Source organism: Panthera leo, chromosome E2, assembly GCF_018350215.1.
Source record: "Panthera leo isolate Ple1 chromosome E2, P.leo_Ple1_pat1.1, whole genome shotgun sequence".
NCBI classification, from domain to species: domain Eukaryota; kingdom Metazoa; phylum Chordata; class Mammalia; order Carnivora; family Felidae; genus Panthera; species Panthera leo.
Window position 1 is genome coordinate 3130461 of NC_056693.1, and position 17693 is coordinate 3148153.

Below are 17693 nucleotides of genomic sequence, written 5' to 3' on the forward strand. Positions count from 1 at the left end.
CGTCCGGCTGGAGGTGGGAGGCGGCGGGGGTGGGGGAGGTGGTCCACGCAGACCCTGCCTGGCGGCCCAGAGCGTCCCCTGCAGCGCAGCGGCTCCCATTGGCTGGGGTTCCAGGGGCCCCAGCCAATCCTGCCAGGAGTCGTGGTTTTCCTGGGCTGGGACCCCCGACACTCAGAAGCGAGGGGCACCGCCGGATGGAGCCACAAGCACAGCTGACCCAGTGACACGTTGACATCAGTCTGGTGAGGGCAGGGCGGGTGGGATCAGGGACTGGGCTTTGGGGCGGGGGCCAGGAACTGGGTGCGGGTCTGAGCGAGAGGCGCCTTCAGGCCCCACGGAGCCCCCTGCCCCTGCAGTAGCTGCCGCCTCCCTGGATGTTGGATATTGAGTTCCAGAAGTCCCCCAAGGGGAAATGGACAACACCACCCTTCGACCCGCGCTTCCCCAACCAGAACCAGACCCGCAACTGCTACCAGAACTTCCTGGGTGAGACGTTGCGGGCCAGGTTAGGGGGAGGGAGACAGAAGAGGCGGAAAGGGGTCCGCCCCACCTGAAGACAGGGAGAGGGTCCCGGACCGGCCTCGGTGGCGGTGACCGTTGGGGTGGGAGGGGAAGGGAGGGGGGGCCCCCATGGTCGGAAGGGGCGGGGCCTCGCCGGGGAGTGGGCGGGGCCTATCTGGAGAGGCCAGGGCCGAGGGGTGGGGCGAGGGTGCGATGGGCGGGGGCCTGGCCAGGAGAGGGTGGAACCTGCTCTGGAGGGGCGGGTACCAAATCCTGCAGGGGCGGGGTGAGGGAGGAATGGGCGGGGCCTATCCAGCGTGGGCGGGGCTTTGTCTGGAGGGGAGGAGACCCTGTCCCGGAGGGTGGGATCGAGTCTTGGAGGGGAGGGGCGAGAGAGAGATAGGCGGGGCCTATCCGGTGGGGGGCGGGACCGAGTCTTGGAGGGCCGAGGCAAGGGAGGGATAGGAGGGGCCTACCCAGCAGGGGCGGGGCCTGTCCGGGACGGGGCGTGACCTGGTCTAGGGGCCAGGACTGGGCCTGGAGGGGGCGGGGCCTGGCCTGGAGGGGCGGGACCGAGTCCTGGAGGGGCTGGGCATGGCCTGGAGGGGGTGGGCCGACCGTGGAGAGGCGGGGCCTGACTGGGAGTGGGCGGGGCCTGCTCTGGAGGCCTGGGGACCAAGTCCTGGGGGGGCGGGGCCTGGTCTGCTGGGACTGGGACCGAGGCAACCCCGCGGCCCGCTCCGCCCCACCCCTCAGACTACCACCGCTGCGTCAAGAGAATGAACCGCCGTGGGAAAAGCACGCAGCCCTGCGAGTATTACTTCCGCGTGTTCCACTCGCTGTGCCCCAAGAGCTGGGTGAGCAGGGGGCCGAGGGGGCGTCGGCAGCCGGCCGGGCGAGACCGGACCGGGCGAGGGTGGAGGGTCCCGCGGAGCTGAACCAGCGCCCGCCGCCTCCCCTCCCGCCCGCCTCTCCCCAGGTGCAGCGCTGGACCGAGCAGATCCAGGGAGGGACCTTCGCAGGCAAAATCTGACGGCCTGAGTGCGGACGCCCCGAAGGATCAGCGCGCTGACACCCTCCACCCCCCACCGTCCTCGAGTCTCCCCGAGACTCTCTAAGCCACACATAAAGCTATGTTGCTGCTGACGTTTCTTATTATCTGGCGTGGGGGCTGGAGAAGACCTTTGTCTGTGGCCTGCAGCTAACACTACTGGTTCTGATGGAGGAGGGGGCAGGGGAGGATTCTGCTCCGTCGGGCTGCCATGGAGGGAGGGTAGGCAGGTGTCCAGGGCGGCAGCAACCAAGCCCCGTCCGCCCTTGCCCCGCTGCCTCCAGCAGCAGCCGCCACCAGCCCGGGGTCCTCTCTGGATCTCTGGATGACCACGCGCGCCCACCAGAGTGCCCCTGACTGTCCATCCCCACACTTAGTCGCCCTCCGTCTCCTCCCTCAGGAGCCTCTTCCTCTCTGGCCTGAACGCCTCCCCCACCTCCTTTGGGACTTCCATTCCCAAGTTCTGGGGTGGGGGGAGTCTACTGTGCACACCCTCCCCCCCCCCCGCCAGCGCTGACCCCAACCCTCCCTCCCCTGCTCTGGACCCTTTCTTCACCACTCTCCATCACTTCCGTGCCCCTGTTTGACTCCATTTGCCATCCTGTCCTCATCCCGTGAGCCCCTCCCAACAGTCTTTTGCACGCCTGGCCCTGTCAGCACCGGCCCCGCCAGAGCAGCCTCTTCCTTGTTCCCCCAAAGAACAGGGGCGGCTGCCCCCCCCCCCCCCCCCCCCCCCGACTTCTCCATTTCCCCAGGATACTCCAAGCTCCTGTCTGAATAATTTGCTCCTGCCGCATCCGGGCACCGGGCCTGCCCAGGCTCAGAGGCGGCAACGCCAAAATCCATCCTCATTCCAAATGCCCCCCGAAAGGTCACCTCTCCAACCACCTGCCCCCCCCCCCCCCCACCCCCCCCACCCCCCGCCCGGAGGCTGAGGCGTGACCCTTAACAGAGCGCAGAGCCCTGGGCTTCTAGCCCGGACCGAGTCCTGGGCACAGGGAGGACTGGATTCCACTGTGTCTCCCTGAAGCTGTAGGACTCCCGCGACAGCCTGGAGCCAGGCTCTCTCAAGTCATGTCGAGGCCAGTTTAATCCGGGGCTCGAAGGTCGCTGTTACTGATCAGAACAACTTGTCGGTGACCCTGAACAAGCTTCTTGACCTGCGTGCACCTCAGCTTCCCCAGGAAACAGAGATGGTACAGTCCCGTTACCAGGACAGGTGGGATGATGGGAGGGGCTGAGCGGACTCTGGAGGACTGGCTCCACCCAGCCTCCTGGATGACTGTCCCCAGGCACACCCTCCACGCTGGCCTCATCAAGCCACCCAGGGCGCACCCCAGCCGTCTCATCTCCTGGGATGGCTTCACCCAGATACCCTGCCCTCCCCTCCTCCAATCACAGCCTGAGAGGCAGGGGGGCAGGTGAGTGCGCAGGGCGTGCCGGGAGCGCTGCCCCTGTGGCAGGGAAGCAGATGGTGACACACAGGCAAGGCACCTCTCCGAGTCACCAAATAGGGCTGCTGGCTGACACTCGGTGAGGTCACCTAGGTAGCATCTGAGCACAGAGCCTGCCACCTGTACAGCCCCAGCCAGCCTCTGGACCTCAGCAGGCCACCCCTGCCTGGAGGGCACTTTCTCTCCCTTGCCCGGCAGCCACTCTCAACTCTCCATTTTCTGTCCCCACCATCAGCCCTCCACCACTTTTCTTAAAGTTTATTTTGGTGGGGGCGGGGAGGGAGAGGGAGAGAGGGAGGGAGGGAGGGAGGGAGAGAGAGAGAGAGAGAACAAGCAGGGGAGGAGCAGAGAGAATCCCAAGCCTACTCCACGCTGTCAGTGCAGAGCCCGATGCGGGGCTCAAACTCATGAATGGTGACATCATGACCTGAGCTGAAATCAAGTCAGATGCTCAACCGACTGGGCCACCAAGGCGCCCCATCCCTCAACCACTTCTGGAGCATTGTTTATACTCCAGGCCACCAACCCTAAGGATGCCGGAGCTGGAGGCGGGGTCCGGCCTCGTGCACTATGGCTGTCTGGGTCAACAGCACAGCACACGCCCAGGCCTTGAACTCTGAACAGCGCCTCCACTGCTCCCTGAAGCCCCAGTGCCAGCAGCAGGGACCTGCGGCAGCTTCCCAGGTCAGAGGAGGTCCTGTTCCTGCCCCTCTCCCCAACTCGCATCCCTGCTCTCCTCACCACCTCCTTCCCCCTCCCCCTTTCTTCCCCCAGCGCCATCCCCTCCGTCTCAGGCCACCTCTTGCCCTCTTCCCCTGCCTCTGAGCCCCTCGGCCCGGCTGGTTCCTTCCTCCCCATCCGTGGACAGGCTCAGGCTTCCAGGCACTTCCCCATCAGAAACGCTCAGCTGCCCTTCACCCTTTGCTCCGGGAACCCAAACTCTCAAGGAACCCGCTCTCCCTCTCCTCCCGATGGAAGCCACCGCGACCCAGCTCACTGTCCCTTGGTCCCCAGTGGGCACGGCTCCAGCCTCCTGTCTCTGGAGCCAGCCTCCTTCTCATCCTGAAGATCCTGCAGCCTGATGAACTCTGAAACGCCTCAAGTCCCAGTTGCACAGATTACCAGCCACGTGGCCCCCAATTCCCCAAGCCGTCTGCACCGTGGTCTTTTCATCCAAAGTCTGCTGATAACCGCACCTACACTTCGTAGGGCTGCTGGGGAGGACCATGCTGTGAACCACAGGCTAGTTGTTGGGCCCAGGTCTCTCCGGGTGTGTGTGGGGGGTCTCTGCCTGTGTAAGCAATCCGAGGAAGCGTGTTGGTTCATACTGGTGGCTGACACATCGCACGGTGGGAGTGACTAATCGCCCTCCAGGATGGCCAACCCATCACAGGGTCCCGGGGCTCCTGGAGACAACCGGCCAATGCCGTGTGCATGTAAAAGGGTCAGGAAAGGAGTGGGTCCAGGATTGGGGTGCCCAGCCTGGATGGCACTCTCGGCTCTGCTTCCAGCTCAGCCACCAGAGGCGAAGGAGAAGGCAGAGCATGGACCTTGAGCACGTGAGCTGTGATTATTTTCTGCTTCTTTCAGTTCCTTCTTCCCTTCATCTCCCGGCCAACTTCCCTACGCCCTCATTCAGGCTGTGCGATGGGGTTCGAGCCCCTGCCTTGACCTGCCAACTCTCATTCTTCCCTCCCCGGGGCCTGTGCTGTCCTGTCGTGGTAGGAGCCATCGACTCAGCGGGGTGGAGGTGGGGGGGGGTAGTTCGGGGCAGAACCTGGCAGCAAGGTGGTCACTGTCCTCCGCAGGCTGTTTGTAAAGGGGGTGGGGTGGTCTTGGGAGCACAGCCGTGAAGACGGACGCCAGGCCACACAAGCCGCGCGACTCCCTCCCCATCACCCTGCCGCCCCAGCCCAGCGCTTCTCAGTGGGGGTGGCGCTGGCCCCCAGGGGGACGTCTGGCAGCGTCTGGAGACATTTCTGTCACAACCGAGGGGGTTGCTATTGGCATCGGGTGGGCGGAGGCTGGCGGGGCAACGCCTCATCCTACAACCCAGAATGAGCGGGCTCTGCGTGGGCCTCCGACCACTTGGGTTCCAGACACTCTGAGGAAGCGGACCAAGGCTCCGAGCCCTCTCCCGAGAAGAGTGCACATGCGCACGTGCAGTTACTACACTTTACAACAGGATCTCTGGAAGTGCTTGTAACCCCCCGCCCCGTGGTTGTCTGTCCATCCATCCCGGAGGAGATTCCGGCTCTGCTGTGCTGCTGGTCTAGACGCCACCGTGAGGCACCTGCACTGGAGTCTGCCCTCCGCGCCCTCCTCGCCTTCCTCCTTTCAAACCAACAGGCTTGGGGCGCCTGGGTGGCTCCGTCGGTTGAGCGTCCGACTTCAGCTCAGGTCACGATCTCGCGGTCTGTGAGTTCGAGCCCCGCGTCGGGCTCTGGGCTGATGGCTCAGAGCCTGGAGCCTGCTTCCGATTCTGTCTCCCTCTCTCTCTGCCCCTCCCCCGTTCATGCTCTGTCTCTCTCTGTCTCAAAAATAAATAAATGTCAAAAAAAAAAAAAATTAAAAAACAAACAAACAAACAAACAAACCAACAGGCTCAGTGGGAGTCAGACAGACAGGTGCTCTGTGAAAGAGAGGGATTCGAGGTAAACACGTCCCGCTCTGCCCTGCCCACCCCCCACCCCCAGCGGCCTCTCCCTGCCCCTCGCCCTCCCTTCAGCCCCTGGCCGCTTCTGCCCCTCGTGTGAGGCCTCAGCTCTAGAACAGCGCCAGCCCTCGGAAGCAGGACGCGCTCACCGGTGGGTAGCTGTCCCCATGTCTCAGGCACAGTGGCAGGGAGGAGGTGACCACGAAGGTGATGTGGTGTTCCCTAAGGCCCCAGATCTGGAGCATCATCGCCCTGGTCCCACAGAGCCGGGCCTACCGAGAAGACACGGACGAGGCTATGGGGGCAGCTGGGCCCCACCTGACCGTGGCCAAGTCACCCTACTTGCAGGACCTGTTACCTCATCTGAAGGAGAGGGGAGTCCGCGCACTCTTCACCAGCACCCTTCCAGCGGGGATGGGGTTCTCGCCTCTGTCTTCCGCCATCCTCGGGGCCATCCTATCGACCCTTCGCCCCTCCAAAGCTCCACAAACATCCCCTCGACACATAAACCAAAATGAAAAGCTACAAAGGACGCTGCTTATAACAAGGTTTTAATAAAATAAAAAGTTCAAGTGCTTTCAATCCCCCAACATACCCCGTTCTGGTGTGGGGGAGGGGAGGGACCCCCACACCCCAGTAGCACCAGGGACAGCACCATGAGAAAGATGAGGTCGCGTCCGGCCTCCCTGAGACCCACGGGGTGGTGAGGACGTGTCCCAGACATCCCCCCACCTTGCCCCCCCACCTCAGACAGTCGCAGAGCTGAGCCCAAACCCACTCCCCTCCGCAGGGCAGTCTCTAGGGGGGCCGCCCCCAGGTCAGTTCCACTGCCTCCTGAGGCCTGGGCTTCCGGGGAGACACCAAGGGGCGGCCCCCACCCCTTATGGCTTTGCTCCCTGGGCAGGAGGGGGGTAGGGAAGGGAACGGCTCCTGTAGTCCTGAGGTTGGAGTTGGGGATGGGGGTGGGGCAGCAGCGGCCAGGGCACCCAATAGGGCGGGGGCGGCTCAGGGGTCAGCAGTCACAAAGGGTCAGGGGTCAGATCCCTGGGTGTCTCCAAACCGACCCAGCCCCCAGCCCGGTAAGAACTGTGCTGGGGTCCAGGGCCAGCTCCCTCCCAGAGGTCCAAGAGCTCCTTCTAGAGGTCAGTGAGTCCCGGAGAACATGGGGCCGCGGGGGAGGGGGAACTAGGCAGGATCCCTTCCTCTCCTGGCCCGGGGCCTCCCCTCCGGCCCATCATGGCCCGTCACCGTTGACATCCAGGTCAATGGAGCCATGGCTGACCACCAGCCGCAGGCGCTTGGGTGGGGAGAAGGGGGCAAAGGCGAGGGCCTGCTTGGGGATGGGGGTGGGGCCTGGGGTCCCGGCAGGGGCAGGGGCGGGGGCAGCAGGTGGGGGCCGGGCCACCCGGCTCAGGTCCACGCGCACCACGTAAGGCAGCCCATAGCGCCGGGCCCAGTGCCAGTCCTGCTGAGGGGCCCAGTGGGCGCGGGGGGCCGGGCCCAGGGCCACCAGGGCCTCCGCCTGCAGGCAGCATCGGGGGCCACAGCCTCCCCACTGGTGCAAGGAGACTCGGGCAGCACGGAGAAGGGGGGCAGCTGGGGCCCTCCGGGGCTGGGGGCGTCGGCGTCTCCGGGGGCGCACCCGGGGCTGGGGCTGAGGCAGCCACTGGAGCCAGAGGGGCGAGGCGTCAGGGCGGGCGCCGCAGGGCAGGGGGCGTAGGGGCTGGCAGGCAGCTGTGGAGGGGGGAGGGGAGAGAAAGGGGTGGATGTGAGCAGGGCGACTGGCATGGGGCGGGGGGGGGGGGGGGGGGATATGGGGTGAGGGGAGGGAGGGCGATGGAGGGACACGGTGGTCGGTGGTCGGGATGGACACAGGCTGGCAGGACAGGGTCCCCACCCCAAGCTTACCACAGAACGGGTCCCGGAGCAGCGGGGACAGGTGGGCACAGGCCCTGGGGCCCAGCCGGCCACCACCCTCCAGGCCCTGCTGCAGCCTCCGCTTGGTCTCCCGGAGCTCGTACTTGTCCAGCAGCCGCGGGGGCGCAGGTTCCCTGGGCCGCAGTCGGAAGGCCCCTTCGCCTCTCCTGTGAGCGGGCGGAAGGAGAGGGCGGAAGCGGGTCCTGAGGAGGCTCTTCAGGGGCACTGCAGTGTGCTCCTGCGGGGCCTCCCCACCTCCCTCCGTGGCCTGCCACCTCACCCCTCCTGGTCCCTCCCCACCTCACCCCTCCTGGGTCCCTCCTCCCTCCCCCTCGGTGGGGGCCCTCCCACCTCACCCCTCTCGGGTGCCCTCCCCACCTCACCCCTCCTGGGTCCCTCCCCCCTCCCCTTTGGTGGGGGCCCTCCCACCTCACCCCTCTTGGGTGCCCTCCCCACCTCACCCCTCCTGGGTCCCTCCCCCCTCCCCCTTGGTGGGTGCCCTCCCCACCTTGCCCTTGGTGGGGGCCCTCCCACCTCACCTCTCTTGGGTGCCCTCCCCACCTCACCCCTCCTGGGTCCCTCCCCCCTTCCCCTTGGTGGGGGCCCTCCCACCTCACCCCTCTCGGGTGCCCTCCCCACCTCACCCTTGGTGGGGGCCCTCCCACCTCACCCCTCTCGGGTGCCCTCCCCACCTCCCCCTTGGTGGGGGCCCTCCCACCTCACCTCTCTCGGGTGCCCTCCCCACCTCACCCCTCCTGGGTCCCTCCCCACCTCACCCCTCACCTCTCACAGGTATAGCATTCACAGTGCTCATTCTTTTCACCAAAGAAGCCTTCGCCATAGAAGCAGGTTACCTCGTCCCCCGGCTCAATGTCCCGGAGTACCTTCACACAGGCTGCGTTCCCATCTGCGGGCACAAACTGGGGGCTGGGCTGCTCAGTGACAGGTCCTGGGGGCTGCCTGGCTCCACCCCACCCAGGACGAAGGTGATCCCAGGACGGGCAGGGGCCAGGAGCCAGGAGCCCCCAGGAGCTTCCAGGGCCTGCCCTCTGAACACGCTCCCCAACTTCCTGCCCGCGTGCTGGCCTCCGCCCTCCCCGCAGGATGATGATCTAACCTGACCCTGGCAGTGTTGGCAGACAGCACCGCCTGCTCCCTCCTGCACCCTTCCTCCACCCCTCCCACAGGCCCCCACCCGCTCCCCACTCCCTGGCAGCCTGACCTTGGCAGCGAGGTCCCAGCTCTGCCGGTCTCGCCGTCTCCCCCCACCCCAGGTGCCTGTCTGCCCTGCGGCCCCAGCCCGGGATTACTGCCCCCTGAGGCCACTCTCGCCTGTGCCTGTTCCTGCCTCGTGCTCCCCCTCTGGGAGGAGTGGACTCCCATCTCTCCCCCCACTCTAGCTTGACACACACCTGGGGGTGGCTCCGGCCACCTGCCCACTTCATCCCAGGCCAACTGGCCGGAGCCTCCGTGCACAGGGCCTCGCGTCCTTGCCCTCTGTATCCCCCCGACTCCATCTGGAGCCAACCTCTCACTCAGTGACACACCGGGTCACACGCCAGCCTCTGGCCCCTCCCTGTCCTGACAAGCCTCCAGCTCTTGAGCTGCCAGGGCCATCTAAAAACCAAACCCCATTATTCACCCAGTGGGAGCACCCGTGGGGCAGACCTGAGCTCCTTTGTGGCACGCGAGGCCAGAGTCACCATGGCGACCGTGCCTCCTGGCCCTCCACTGAGATGTGCCTGTCTGGGATGGCCTAGCACGCCTCAGTTTCTCCTCGACACCTTGGAAAGTCCTATTCCTCCTCAAGCGCCTGGCTCTGAACATCTGTGCGGCCTCCTGGTTCTGCACCGCTAGGTAAAAGACCGGTGCCTGGTGCCCGGGCCCTGAGGTGGCTGGCACCCACCTCACCACAGAGCCTCTGTCATGAAGCCTTGCCCCGTTTTCTGTCCTACCCAGCACATTTTCCACCGTCAAATCCATGTAATGGGTCTACAGAGTCACAGAACACAAGAACCACGGGCGTGCACTTCACACCGGCCCCTTGCCACCATCCCCGGAGACACATTCTCACCGTCTCCCACCCGAGAAGAGTAACTCAGGCTGGGGGCTGGGGGAGCCAGGACTCAAACCCAGTTCTAACTCCAGAGCCCCGGTCGCACCTTGGGGCTCCGACAGACAGCGCGACGAGGCCCACACCCAGCAGGATGCACACCCAAGGCCTTACGAGACTCCTCTGCTTTCGGGCACTCTGTGCTCCGCCACAGAGAACACGCAGTGGCTCCCCCTGCAAAGCTGCTTCTCCATCCCGCTCCCTCTGCCTGGAAGTCCTGCCTCCCAGAGTCTCATCCTCTGGGGCTCGCTCTGGCCTTACCCCAGGCTTCTGGGGCTCAGCTCCCCTGTGTCCTGCTATGACAGGTGCACAGCTGTGGCCGGTGGGCTCCAGGCGCGGGGGCACCTTCTGTCTCCCTGTCCACCACACTGCCCCCTCCAAGTGAACTCAGGTTCAGAGAGGGAAGAAGGCTGCCAGCAGGTGGCAACCTGAGATCCAGGGAGACCCGCCAGGGCCCCTTCCTCCCTGATCCCCGATCCCTGATCCCTGCAGATGCACACAAGGTTCCGGCCAGGGGCAGGAGGCAGCTGTACCAGGTGGGGAGACTCCGGGCAGTTTCTGGCTAGTCACTGACCCAAATGCCCCTCCCCGGGGCCCCCTTACTTCCCCCAAGCCCACTCCTCAGTGGGGGTTCCCCAGGCCTCACCTTGCAGTTGGGTTTGCAGTCTGGAACATTGAGGGGAGGGCGGGGGAGAGAAGAAGAGACTCAAGTGAGCAGGGAGGTGAGCGGGCACCACCAGCCCTGGCCCCGCCCTGTCCCGGGCCGGCCGCGGCCCCACCGTGGTTTATGAAGGCGGCGGGGCCCAGCCACAGCTGTGCGCTGCGCTTGCGGGTGGAGTACATGATGCTGAAGTCGTTCTCGCCGGCCCTCAGCAGCCCCTCGTCAGCCTCCCGCAGCTCCGCGATGCAGCCCACCAGCAGTTCCAGCTTCTCGTTCTTCTTCCTGCAGAAAGGCCAGGCCAGGCCAGGCCGCTGTCTGAGCTGCGCCTCCCCAAGCCCCAGCTGGGCCACCAGGGGGCCTCCTGCCTGTGCCGCCGTGGTCCGCCTCCCAGATTTCTCAAGTCCACCCCCCCCCCCCCCCCCACCGCCTCCACACCTGCCTGGAGGGTCTCCTGGCTCCGGGTCTTTGGAATGGGATGGCCCCGTCCCACGTGGACCCAGGCGTCACTCGGGCTCTCCTCTCGTGACCAACTCCCCTTGGGCCCTGCACAGTAGTCCTTCTGCCTGGACTCCCGTGAACTCACCACAAGCTGCCACCCCCCACCCCCACACTTCACCAGACCCTCCAGTGGGTCTGTGCTTAGGCCTGCTTCCCAAGAACACCCAAAGTTCCCTGGTGGCTCCCAAAGCACCAAGCAACTGTGATCAGCACCTGCGGGTTTACTCGGCTACCGCCTGCCTTCTCTCTGCACTGAGATCAGTGGGCAGGGTCCATCTTGCTCACTGGCCTGTCCCTTACCCGGCGGCGCTGGCTACGCAGCAGGGACCCCGTCGGCACGAGGGCTGCCACAGTCCTGCGCACAAGGGCAGTGATTTCCTAGCAGCCCCCGGAAGCCTGGGGTCGCATGGGGGTTCTTACCCCCATCGGCTCTGCTGTGGGGGAAGAATGTCTCTGGGACTAGGCCTGGCCTCCTTCGTCTCAGCAGGAAACTATCTCTTCCCACCCCTGAACAAAGACATCTTCCTGGCCTCAACGCCAGAGGTATCCCCCCTGATCTCCAGGGGTCTCCTCTCCCAGCAGCCTCTGGAGCCCGGAGCTGTGAGTTTGGCCCTCTTACCAAGCTCTGGTAGACACAATCTTGGCTCCATTTGTCTCCATAGAATAGCGTGTACAGGGCAGGATGGTAAAGCCGCTTTCAGGCAGGAAGGCTCGGAGGTAGCGATAGATCTGGGGGAGGTGACGGGGTGGGCGGGGTGAGGAGGTGGGGCAGCCTCGTCCTCAGCCCTCTCTCTCCTGGGTTCTAGTCCTGCTCTGCCACTGACCCGCTGTGTGGCCTTGGGGAACTCACTTCCCCTCTCGGGACCTCAGTTTCTTCATCTGTCAAATGAAGAGGTTGTACTCCATCTCAGAGGACCCCCCAACTCTCCTAGGATTCTCTGAGCCTCGTCTCAGATGGCCCCAACAGCTAGGAAGTTAGGGAGTCTGGTGGGGGGGTGGGCTTTGCAGAGGGACTGGGGTTCCAGAGGTCTGCCTGCCACAGCGAAGGATCCAGGACAGGCCGAGGTGACAGGGAGGACGTGTGGGCTGAGGGTGGGGGAAGAGAGGGGTGCCCTCACGTGGGTCTTGAGGGCAGCCTCCTGCCGCGGGCCCCGGCTCTGGAAGTAGTGGGCCATCCAGCCTCCCAGCGTCAGGGCCCGGTACGCAGCCTCCAGGTCCCGCTGCTTCAGGAAGGCCTCCAGCGCTGAGCGCAGGTGGTGCTGTCGCCGCAGGGGGGGCACGGGGCTGGGGGAGAGGGCATGCCTGGGTCCCAGGGCCTTGGCCTAATCCATCCGGGCCTTCCCGGGCCCTGCCCCCACCCCCACTTGGGGCTGCAGGGGCCGTGGAGGCAGGGGAGGGGTCCCGGAGCCCTGGGGCCACCCTGTCCCAGGCCGCTCACCTGACGTTCATCTTATGGGTGCGGAAGCCGAGGTAGGGGTCCAGGACAAGGCTGGTGGCAAGGTCGTCATTCTCACACAGCTCTCTGGCTGTCACTCTGTCAGGTCCCATGGTGCCCCGCGGACCATGCTGCCTCTGGCCAAGAGTCGGGGACACAATGCAGGGGCAGGGGCGGCGCCCCGGGAAAGGCCGTTTGTGAGCTGCGCAGGATTTGGCAAGCGTTTCGGTCTCCAGTCTCATCTACAAATCGGGGAGGAAAGCAGTGCTGACTTCACGGGGCTCTCGGTGCAGACAGAATGCAACAAGTACTTGTGACAGTGGAGAAGCCCCCAAAGAAATATCAGTCACTGTCAGTCGGTATCACGCTCTGGTGCAGACACAAATCCCCCAGCCACACACGACCACCCTCTGTGCACACCCACACACTCACGCGCAGATCTCCTCATGCCCCCATACACCACACTCACACACACACACACACACACACACGCACACGCACGCATGTCCCTACTGGCCCGGGGAAGGCTGATTAATTGGCAGTCAGGGATAACCCTAAAGGCTTAGCCCTGCGGAGGCGGGAGTCAGGGGGAACCCATCCCCACCTCCAGCCCTCACCAAGGAAAAATCCAAGACTTCCCACCCCACTGGGACAGACAGTTCCTCCACCCACCCTCACTCTTCCTGGCTTCAGCCTCCACCTCCCTCCCACCCCCCCCTCCCCATCCCCACTCCCCCAGCAGCCTTTGGGAATCATCAGGAAGCTCTCGGTGAAGCCCCAGGCAGCCTGGAGGGGGGTGAGGGGAGGGAGAGCGGAGGAAGGATCCCAGCACCTGCTCCCTCTCCAAGGATTCCGGGGGAGGGGGGGCTCCAAGGACAAAGCAGGGAAGGGGGGAGAGGAGAGGAATGACACGGAGAGGCAGAACAGGTCCATAAAAAGGGGAGAAAGAAGGGAATCAGCAAAAGGAAAGAAAACGAGACCCCTAACCCGGCCTACGGATGGCCTGCTGGGCATCCGCACCACAGTGTGTCAGGGAGAGTCCATGGGGGACCGCAAGGAAGGGGGAGCTGAAGGGAGATCAGGAGCTAGAGCTGCGGGAAAGGGGGTCTAGAAAAGACAGGAAGGCTGGGGATACATAAAGAGGGGGCGCTGCGAGAGGGCGCTGGGACAGGGCGGAAGCTGCAGGGAGGTATGTGGGTAAAGACAAAATGCAGATTGCACGGAGGGGAGCTGGGGCAAAGAAGGGCCGGGGGTGCCTGCTGGAGACACGGGGCTGCGGGAAGGCCTGGGGATCCAGGGATGACCCCAGGAAAGCCAGGGTGGAGACCTAGAGTCCAGGGCAGGTCCCGAGAAGGTGAAGGGGGGCCGCAGGGTCCAGAACGGGGCTTGGAGAAGCAGAGAAGGGGCAGGTAGGCATTCAGGGAGCAGCGAGCCTGGGTCCAGGGAGGGACCTGGGTAGGCAGTGAGGGGTCCAGAAGCAGGGGCTGAGGCCCGCGGTGGTGGTCCTGGGACAGGGGCCTGGGCACGCAGTGAGATCCAGGGAGGGGAGTGCAGAGCCCGCGGGCTACCCCAGGGGTCCGGTTAGGCCCGGGAGTGCAGGGAGGGGCCTGGGTGAGCAAGCACAGGGAAGGGGCTGGGCGCCGAGAGCAGCCGGGGGCCCGCCAAAGGGCCAGGAGACGTGGGCGCCTGGACATGAGGAGGGGCCGGGCAGGGCGGGGGACGGTCGGGGCTGGGGGCGACCGGGAGCCAAGGCGGCGCGGGGTGGGGGCCGAGAGGGGGCTCAGAGGTCGGGCCCCGCGCCACCCCTCACCCGCTTCTCCTCCTCCTCCTCCTCCTCCTGAGGCACCCGCGCCGCCGCCGCCACCACCTCCCACTGCCTGCTCCGGCTCTCGTCAGACACGGTCGCCGCGCCTCCCGTCTGCCCCGCTGGGTCCGCCCCGCCACGGCCAGGAGGAGCTCCCATTGGCCGAAGCCACCGCCACTCCTGAGGGGCTGTGGCGCTCGCGCCGCTCCCATTGGCGGAGTCCAACTCGGCCCCTCCCCGCCTGCCCCCACCATCGGCGCCCCCACGAAACACTGCTCCGCCCGCGCCGCTGCCAAGCGCCGCCAACTGCAGCTAATGGCTCCCGTAGCTGTCCTTCCGCCGCTGCCATGGAGACCGGCCCCGCCCACGGCCCGGAGTCGCCGTCCCCATTGGCCGAAAGCGTCGTGGCTCCCGGCAAAACTCGGGTTTAGGTCAGGTTATTCAGGTCCAAGTGGGGAGGGGGCGGGCTCTGCCCGTGCATAGCCCGCGTGTGACTGGCTGGCCTTGGAATAGCTCGTCCTTCAATAGGCGAAGGCGCCCGCCCATCACGGTAGAGTCGAGCCTGGCCTATTCTTTCTCCCGCGAACCCTTCGGGAACAGCGGGAAGAAAGCTGGGGCGGGCGCGCGGGTTCTTCCGTCGACCCCGCCCGGCCTGCGGTTGCCGAGGCAACAAAACTTTATTGACAGCCCGGCCGGGCTGCAAAGGGCGCCTCTCCGTCCCTCCCTGCGGGACAACCTTCCTGGCCCCGAATACCCCGTCTAGTTCCGTGAGCACCCACGACAGCTCTGTGGGGGTGAACGGGTCGGAAAGGAGGAGCCTGACAAGTAGGGGCTTTGGAGAAGTCTCCCATGAGGCAACCCCCTCCCCCAGTTGGGATCACCCCCCTGGCTCCAATCCTGGAGGCATACATAATTAGCAATTTATCGTAATTACGCCCAGAATAACAAGCTCCGCACTTGGAGCAGGCGGGCTTTGTTCTTTTTGCTCACTGCTGTGTATCTTGTGCGCTTAGAACAATGCCTGGCACGGAGTAGGTGCTTCAGTAGGTACTGAACGAATGAATGCAGGCATGACCGGCCAGTGAGGATGACGCTGACGGTTTCCGCGTCGCTATGTGATGTCGGGGAGGTGGCCTGCCCTCTCTGTTTATGCCCCAGCCCTGAGGCACCCCCCCCCCAACACAGGCACACCCCTACCCCTAAGGATGGCCCAAGTTTCAGAGGAGAGAAACAGCAGGCACGCAGAAAGGACTCTAAAAACTCAGCTCTCCGGAAAAGACCTATCAGTATGTCTGAATCTTAGAAGTACAGCTCTTCTTTTCGCGGGTGTCCACCCCAGAGAAACGCTGGCAAATGTGAACGAAAAGATAAGCTCCCAACAGTTGCGCTGGGGGGAGGGGGTACTGGAAACGGCTTACATGTCCATCCCATGAAGAATGGATAACTGGATCGTGGCATTTTCATTCAGGAGAACGCCATGCAGCAGTGGAAGGGAATGAGCGCTCTGTAGCTCAGCCTGACAACCCCAACCCCTTCTGCTAGTTGCAGAAGTCTGTAGAGTCGAATGTAGGAAGTTTTAAAACCCATAAAACAGGGACTGTGTGTGGAGACGTGTTTTAAATGTATATAAATGTGCACGGGCATGAGAAAAGGAGGGGAAAGCCCTATTGGTGACCCCTGCAGGTGGGGCCGATGGACTGCAATCAGGAAAGCTACAGGGGACATTGATATTTGCACTTTTTTTTCTTTTTTAAAGCCCAGAGGTGAAACCACGAGTGCACTCTATCACTATCTGTTCTTCTTCTGTGTGTGAAAAATATTTCATAATACAAATAAAATTTTGACTCGCCAATTCCATTCCAGGGTTTTAGTCTAAGGAAATAACTGACAAGCATTACGATATTTATATACAAATATGTTTGTTTCACCTCGGTGTTGTTTAAAACGCAGAAAGAGAGGCTCCTGGGTGGCTCAGTCGGTTAAGCGTCCGACTTTGGCTCAGGTCACGATCTCAAGGTGCGTGAGTTCGAGCCCCGGATCGGGCTCTGTGCTGACAGCTCAGAGCCTGGAGCCTGCTTCCCAGTCTGTGTCTCCCCCAATCTCTCTCTGCTCCTCCCCTGCTCCTGCTCTGTCTCTCTCTGTCTCAAAAATAAATAAAAACATTAAAATTTTTTTTTTAATTAAAAAAATTAAACGCAGAAAGATACGAAAAGCCTTACTGTTTAACAGTAGAAGATTGGACCACTTACAGGATATCTGCCAGTGGAATAAGCAACAGTTACTGGGCTGTTGGCACATGCTGGTAACTTTGTAAATAGCCCTGCCAGGGAGGGGCTGTTACTACCCCCATTTTACAGATGAGCAAACTGAGGCTTATAGAGGGGATTTAACTGGCCATCAGACACCAGGGCTTTATTTCTCAACCTCTGGGCTACATTGCCCAGATAGGATCCAGCCGGTTATCAATGTTTAGAATGAATGAATGAAGCACAGATACATGCTACTACATAGATGGACCCTGAAAACAGGCTAGGGGGCGCCTGGGTGGCTTAGTTGGTTAAGCGTCTGAGTTCGAGCCCCACATCTGGCTCTGCGCTGTCTGCTTGGGATTCTCTCCTTCTCTCTGTGCCCCTCCCCTGCTCGTGCTCTCTCTCTCTCTCTCAAAGTAAATAAATAAACTTAAAAAAAAAAAAAAAGAAAAAAGAAAACTCACTAGGTAAAAGGAGCCAGACACAAAAATTCACATATGGAAGAATTCCATTTGTAGGAAATATCCAGAAGAGGTAAATCCATAGACACAGAAAGCAGATTCATGATGACTTCCAGGGGCTGGGGGCGGGGTGGGGGGAGAATGGGGGAGGGACTAATAATAGCGGTGGGTCTTCCTTTTTGGATGAAGAGGTTCTGGATCCAGAGAATGGTGCTGGTTGCAGAACACCGTGCGTGTACAGAAAGCCATTGACTTGCACACTTCAAAATGGTGGAAATGGTAAATTGGATGTTAAGTGTATTTTACTACCGAAAGAGAGACAGAAACAGAGAAAGAGACAGAGAGAGACAGAGAGAGGGAGAGAAATAATCATCTGGGGAATATTGTAAAAACGTACATTCGAAGTCTCAGCCTCCGGAAGGCCCGGTTGAGTATTTAGTCAAGGTGCCCAAATGCCCGCTGCCCAAAATGTGGCCTATGTACCAGCGTCATCAAGCAAGACCACGTGGGTGCTTGGTGGGAATGAAGAATCTCAGGCCATGGGTGGCTCAGTCGGTTGAGCGTCCGACTTTGGCTCAGGTCACGATCTCGCGGTATGTGAGTTCGAACCCCGCGTCGGGCTCTGTGCTGACTGCTCAGAGCCTGGAGCCTGTTTCAGATTCTGTGTCTCCCTCTCTCTCTGACCCTCCTCCGTTCATGCTCTGTCTCTCTCTCTGTCTCAAAAATAAATAAACGTTAAAAAAAATTAAAAAAAAAAAAAAAAAAAGAATCTCAGGCCACATCCCAGAACTCCTAAAGCAGAACCACCCAGACCAGTGACTGGAATGCTCTGGAATGTTTGAGAAGCATGCTTTAGAACACACCTTTGCAGGGGCACCTGGGTGGCTCAGTTG

The 17693-nt window shown here is 62.6% G+C and overlaps 2 protein-coding genes and 2 long non-coding RNA genes across 4 annotated transcripts; 3 read left to right on the forward strand and 1 right to left on the reverse strand.

Annotated features, from left to right (window-relative positions):
* The first annotated feature begins 149 nt into the window (after positions 1-149).
* On the forward strand, positions 150-1647 carry LOC122208702 (cytochrome c oxidase subunit 6B2). The gene is made up of 4 exons (XM_042920035.1): positions 150-242; positions 357-486; positions 1258-1358; positions 1481-1647. The coding sequence occupies exons 2-4, from the start codon at positions 375-377 to the stop codon at positions 1532-1534; spliced, it is 267 nt and encodes an 88-aa protein (XP_042775969.1). The 5' UTR covers positions 150-242; positions 357-374; the 3' UTR covers positions 1535-1647.
* Positions 1648-2516: 869 nt separating this feature from the next.
* On the forward strand, positions 2517-5349 carry LOC122208621. The gene is made up of 3 exons (XR_006197298.1): positions 2517-2748; positions 3524-3690; positions 3781-5349. It is a non-coding gene; the product is annotated as an uncharacterized LOC122208621 (long non-coding RNA).
* Positions 5350-5609: 260 nt separating this feature from the next.
* Positions 5610-6238, forward strand: LOC122208622. The gene is made up of 2 exons (XR_006197299.1): positions 5610-5813; positions 5927-6238. It is a non-coding gene; the product is annotated as an uncharacterized LOC122208622 (long non-coding RNA).
* KMT5C (lysine methyltransferase 5C) lies at positions 6193-14184 on the reverse strand. Its single transcript, XM_042919870.1, has 9 exons — positions 14097-14184; positions 12290-12528; positions 11970-12135; positions 11471-11580; positions 10472-10635; positions 10339-10358; positions 8363-8499; positions 7571-7746; positions 6193-7396 (listed from the first exon to the last, which is right to left on the reverse strand). Exons 2-9 carry the CDS (start codon positions 12526-12528, stop codon positions 6897-6899), a joined length of 1512 nt encoding a protein of 503 aa, XP_042775804.1. The 5' UTR covers positions 14097-14184; the 3' UTR covers positions 6193-6896.
* Positions 14185-17693: the final 3509 nt, after the last annotated feature.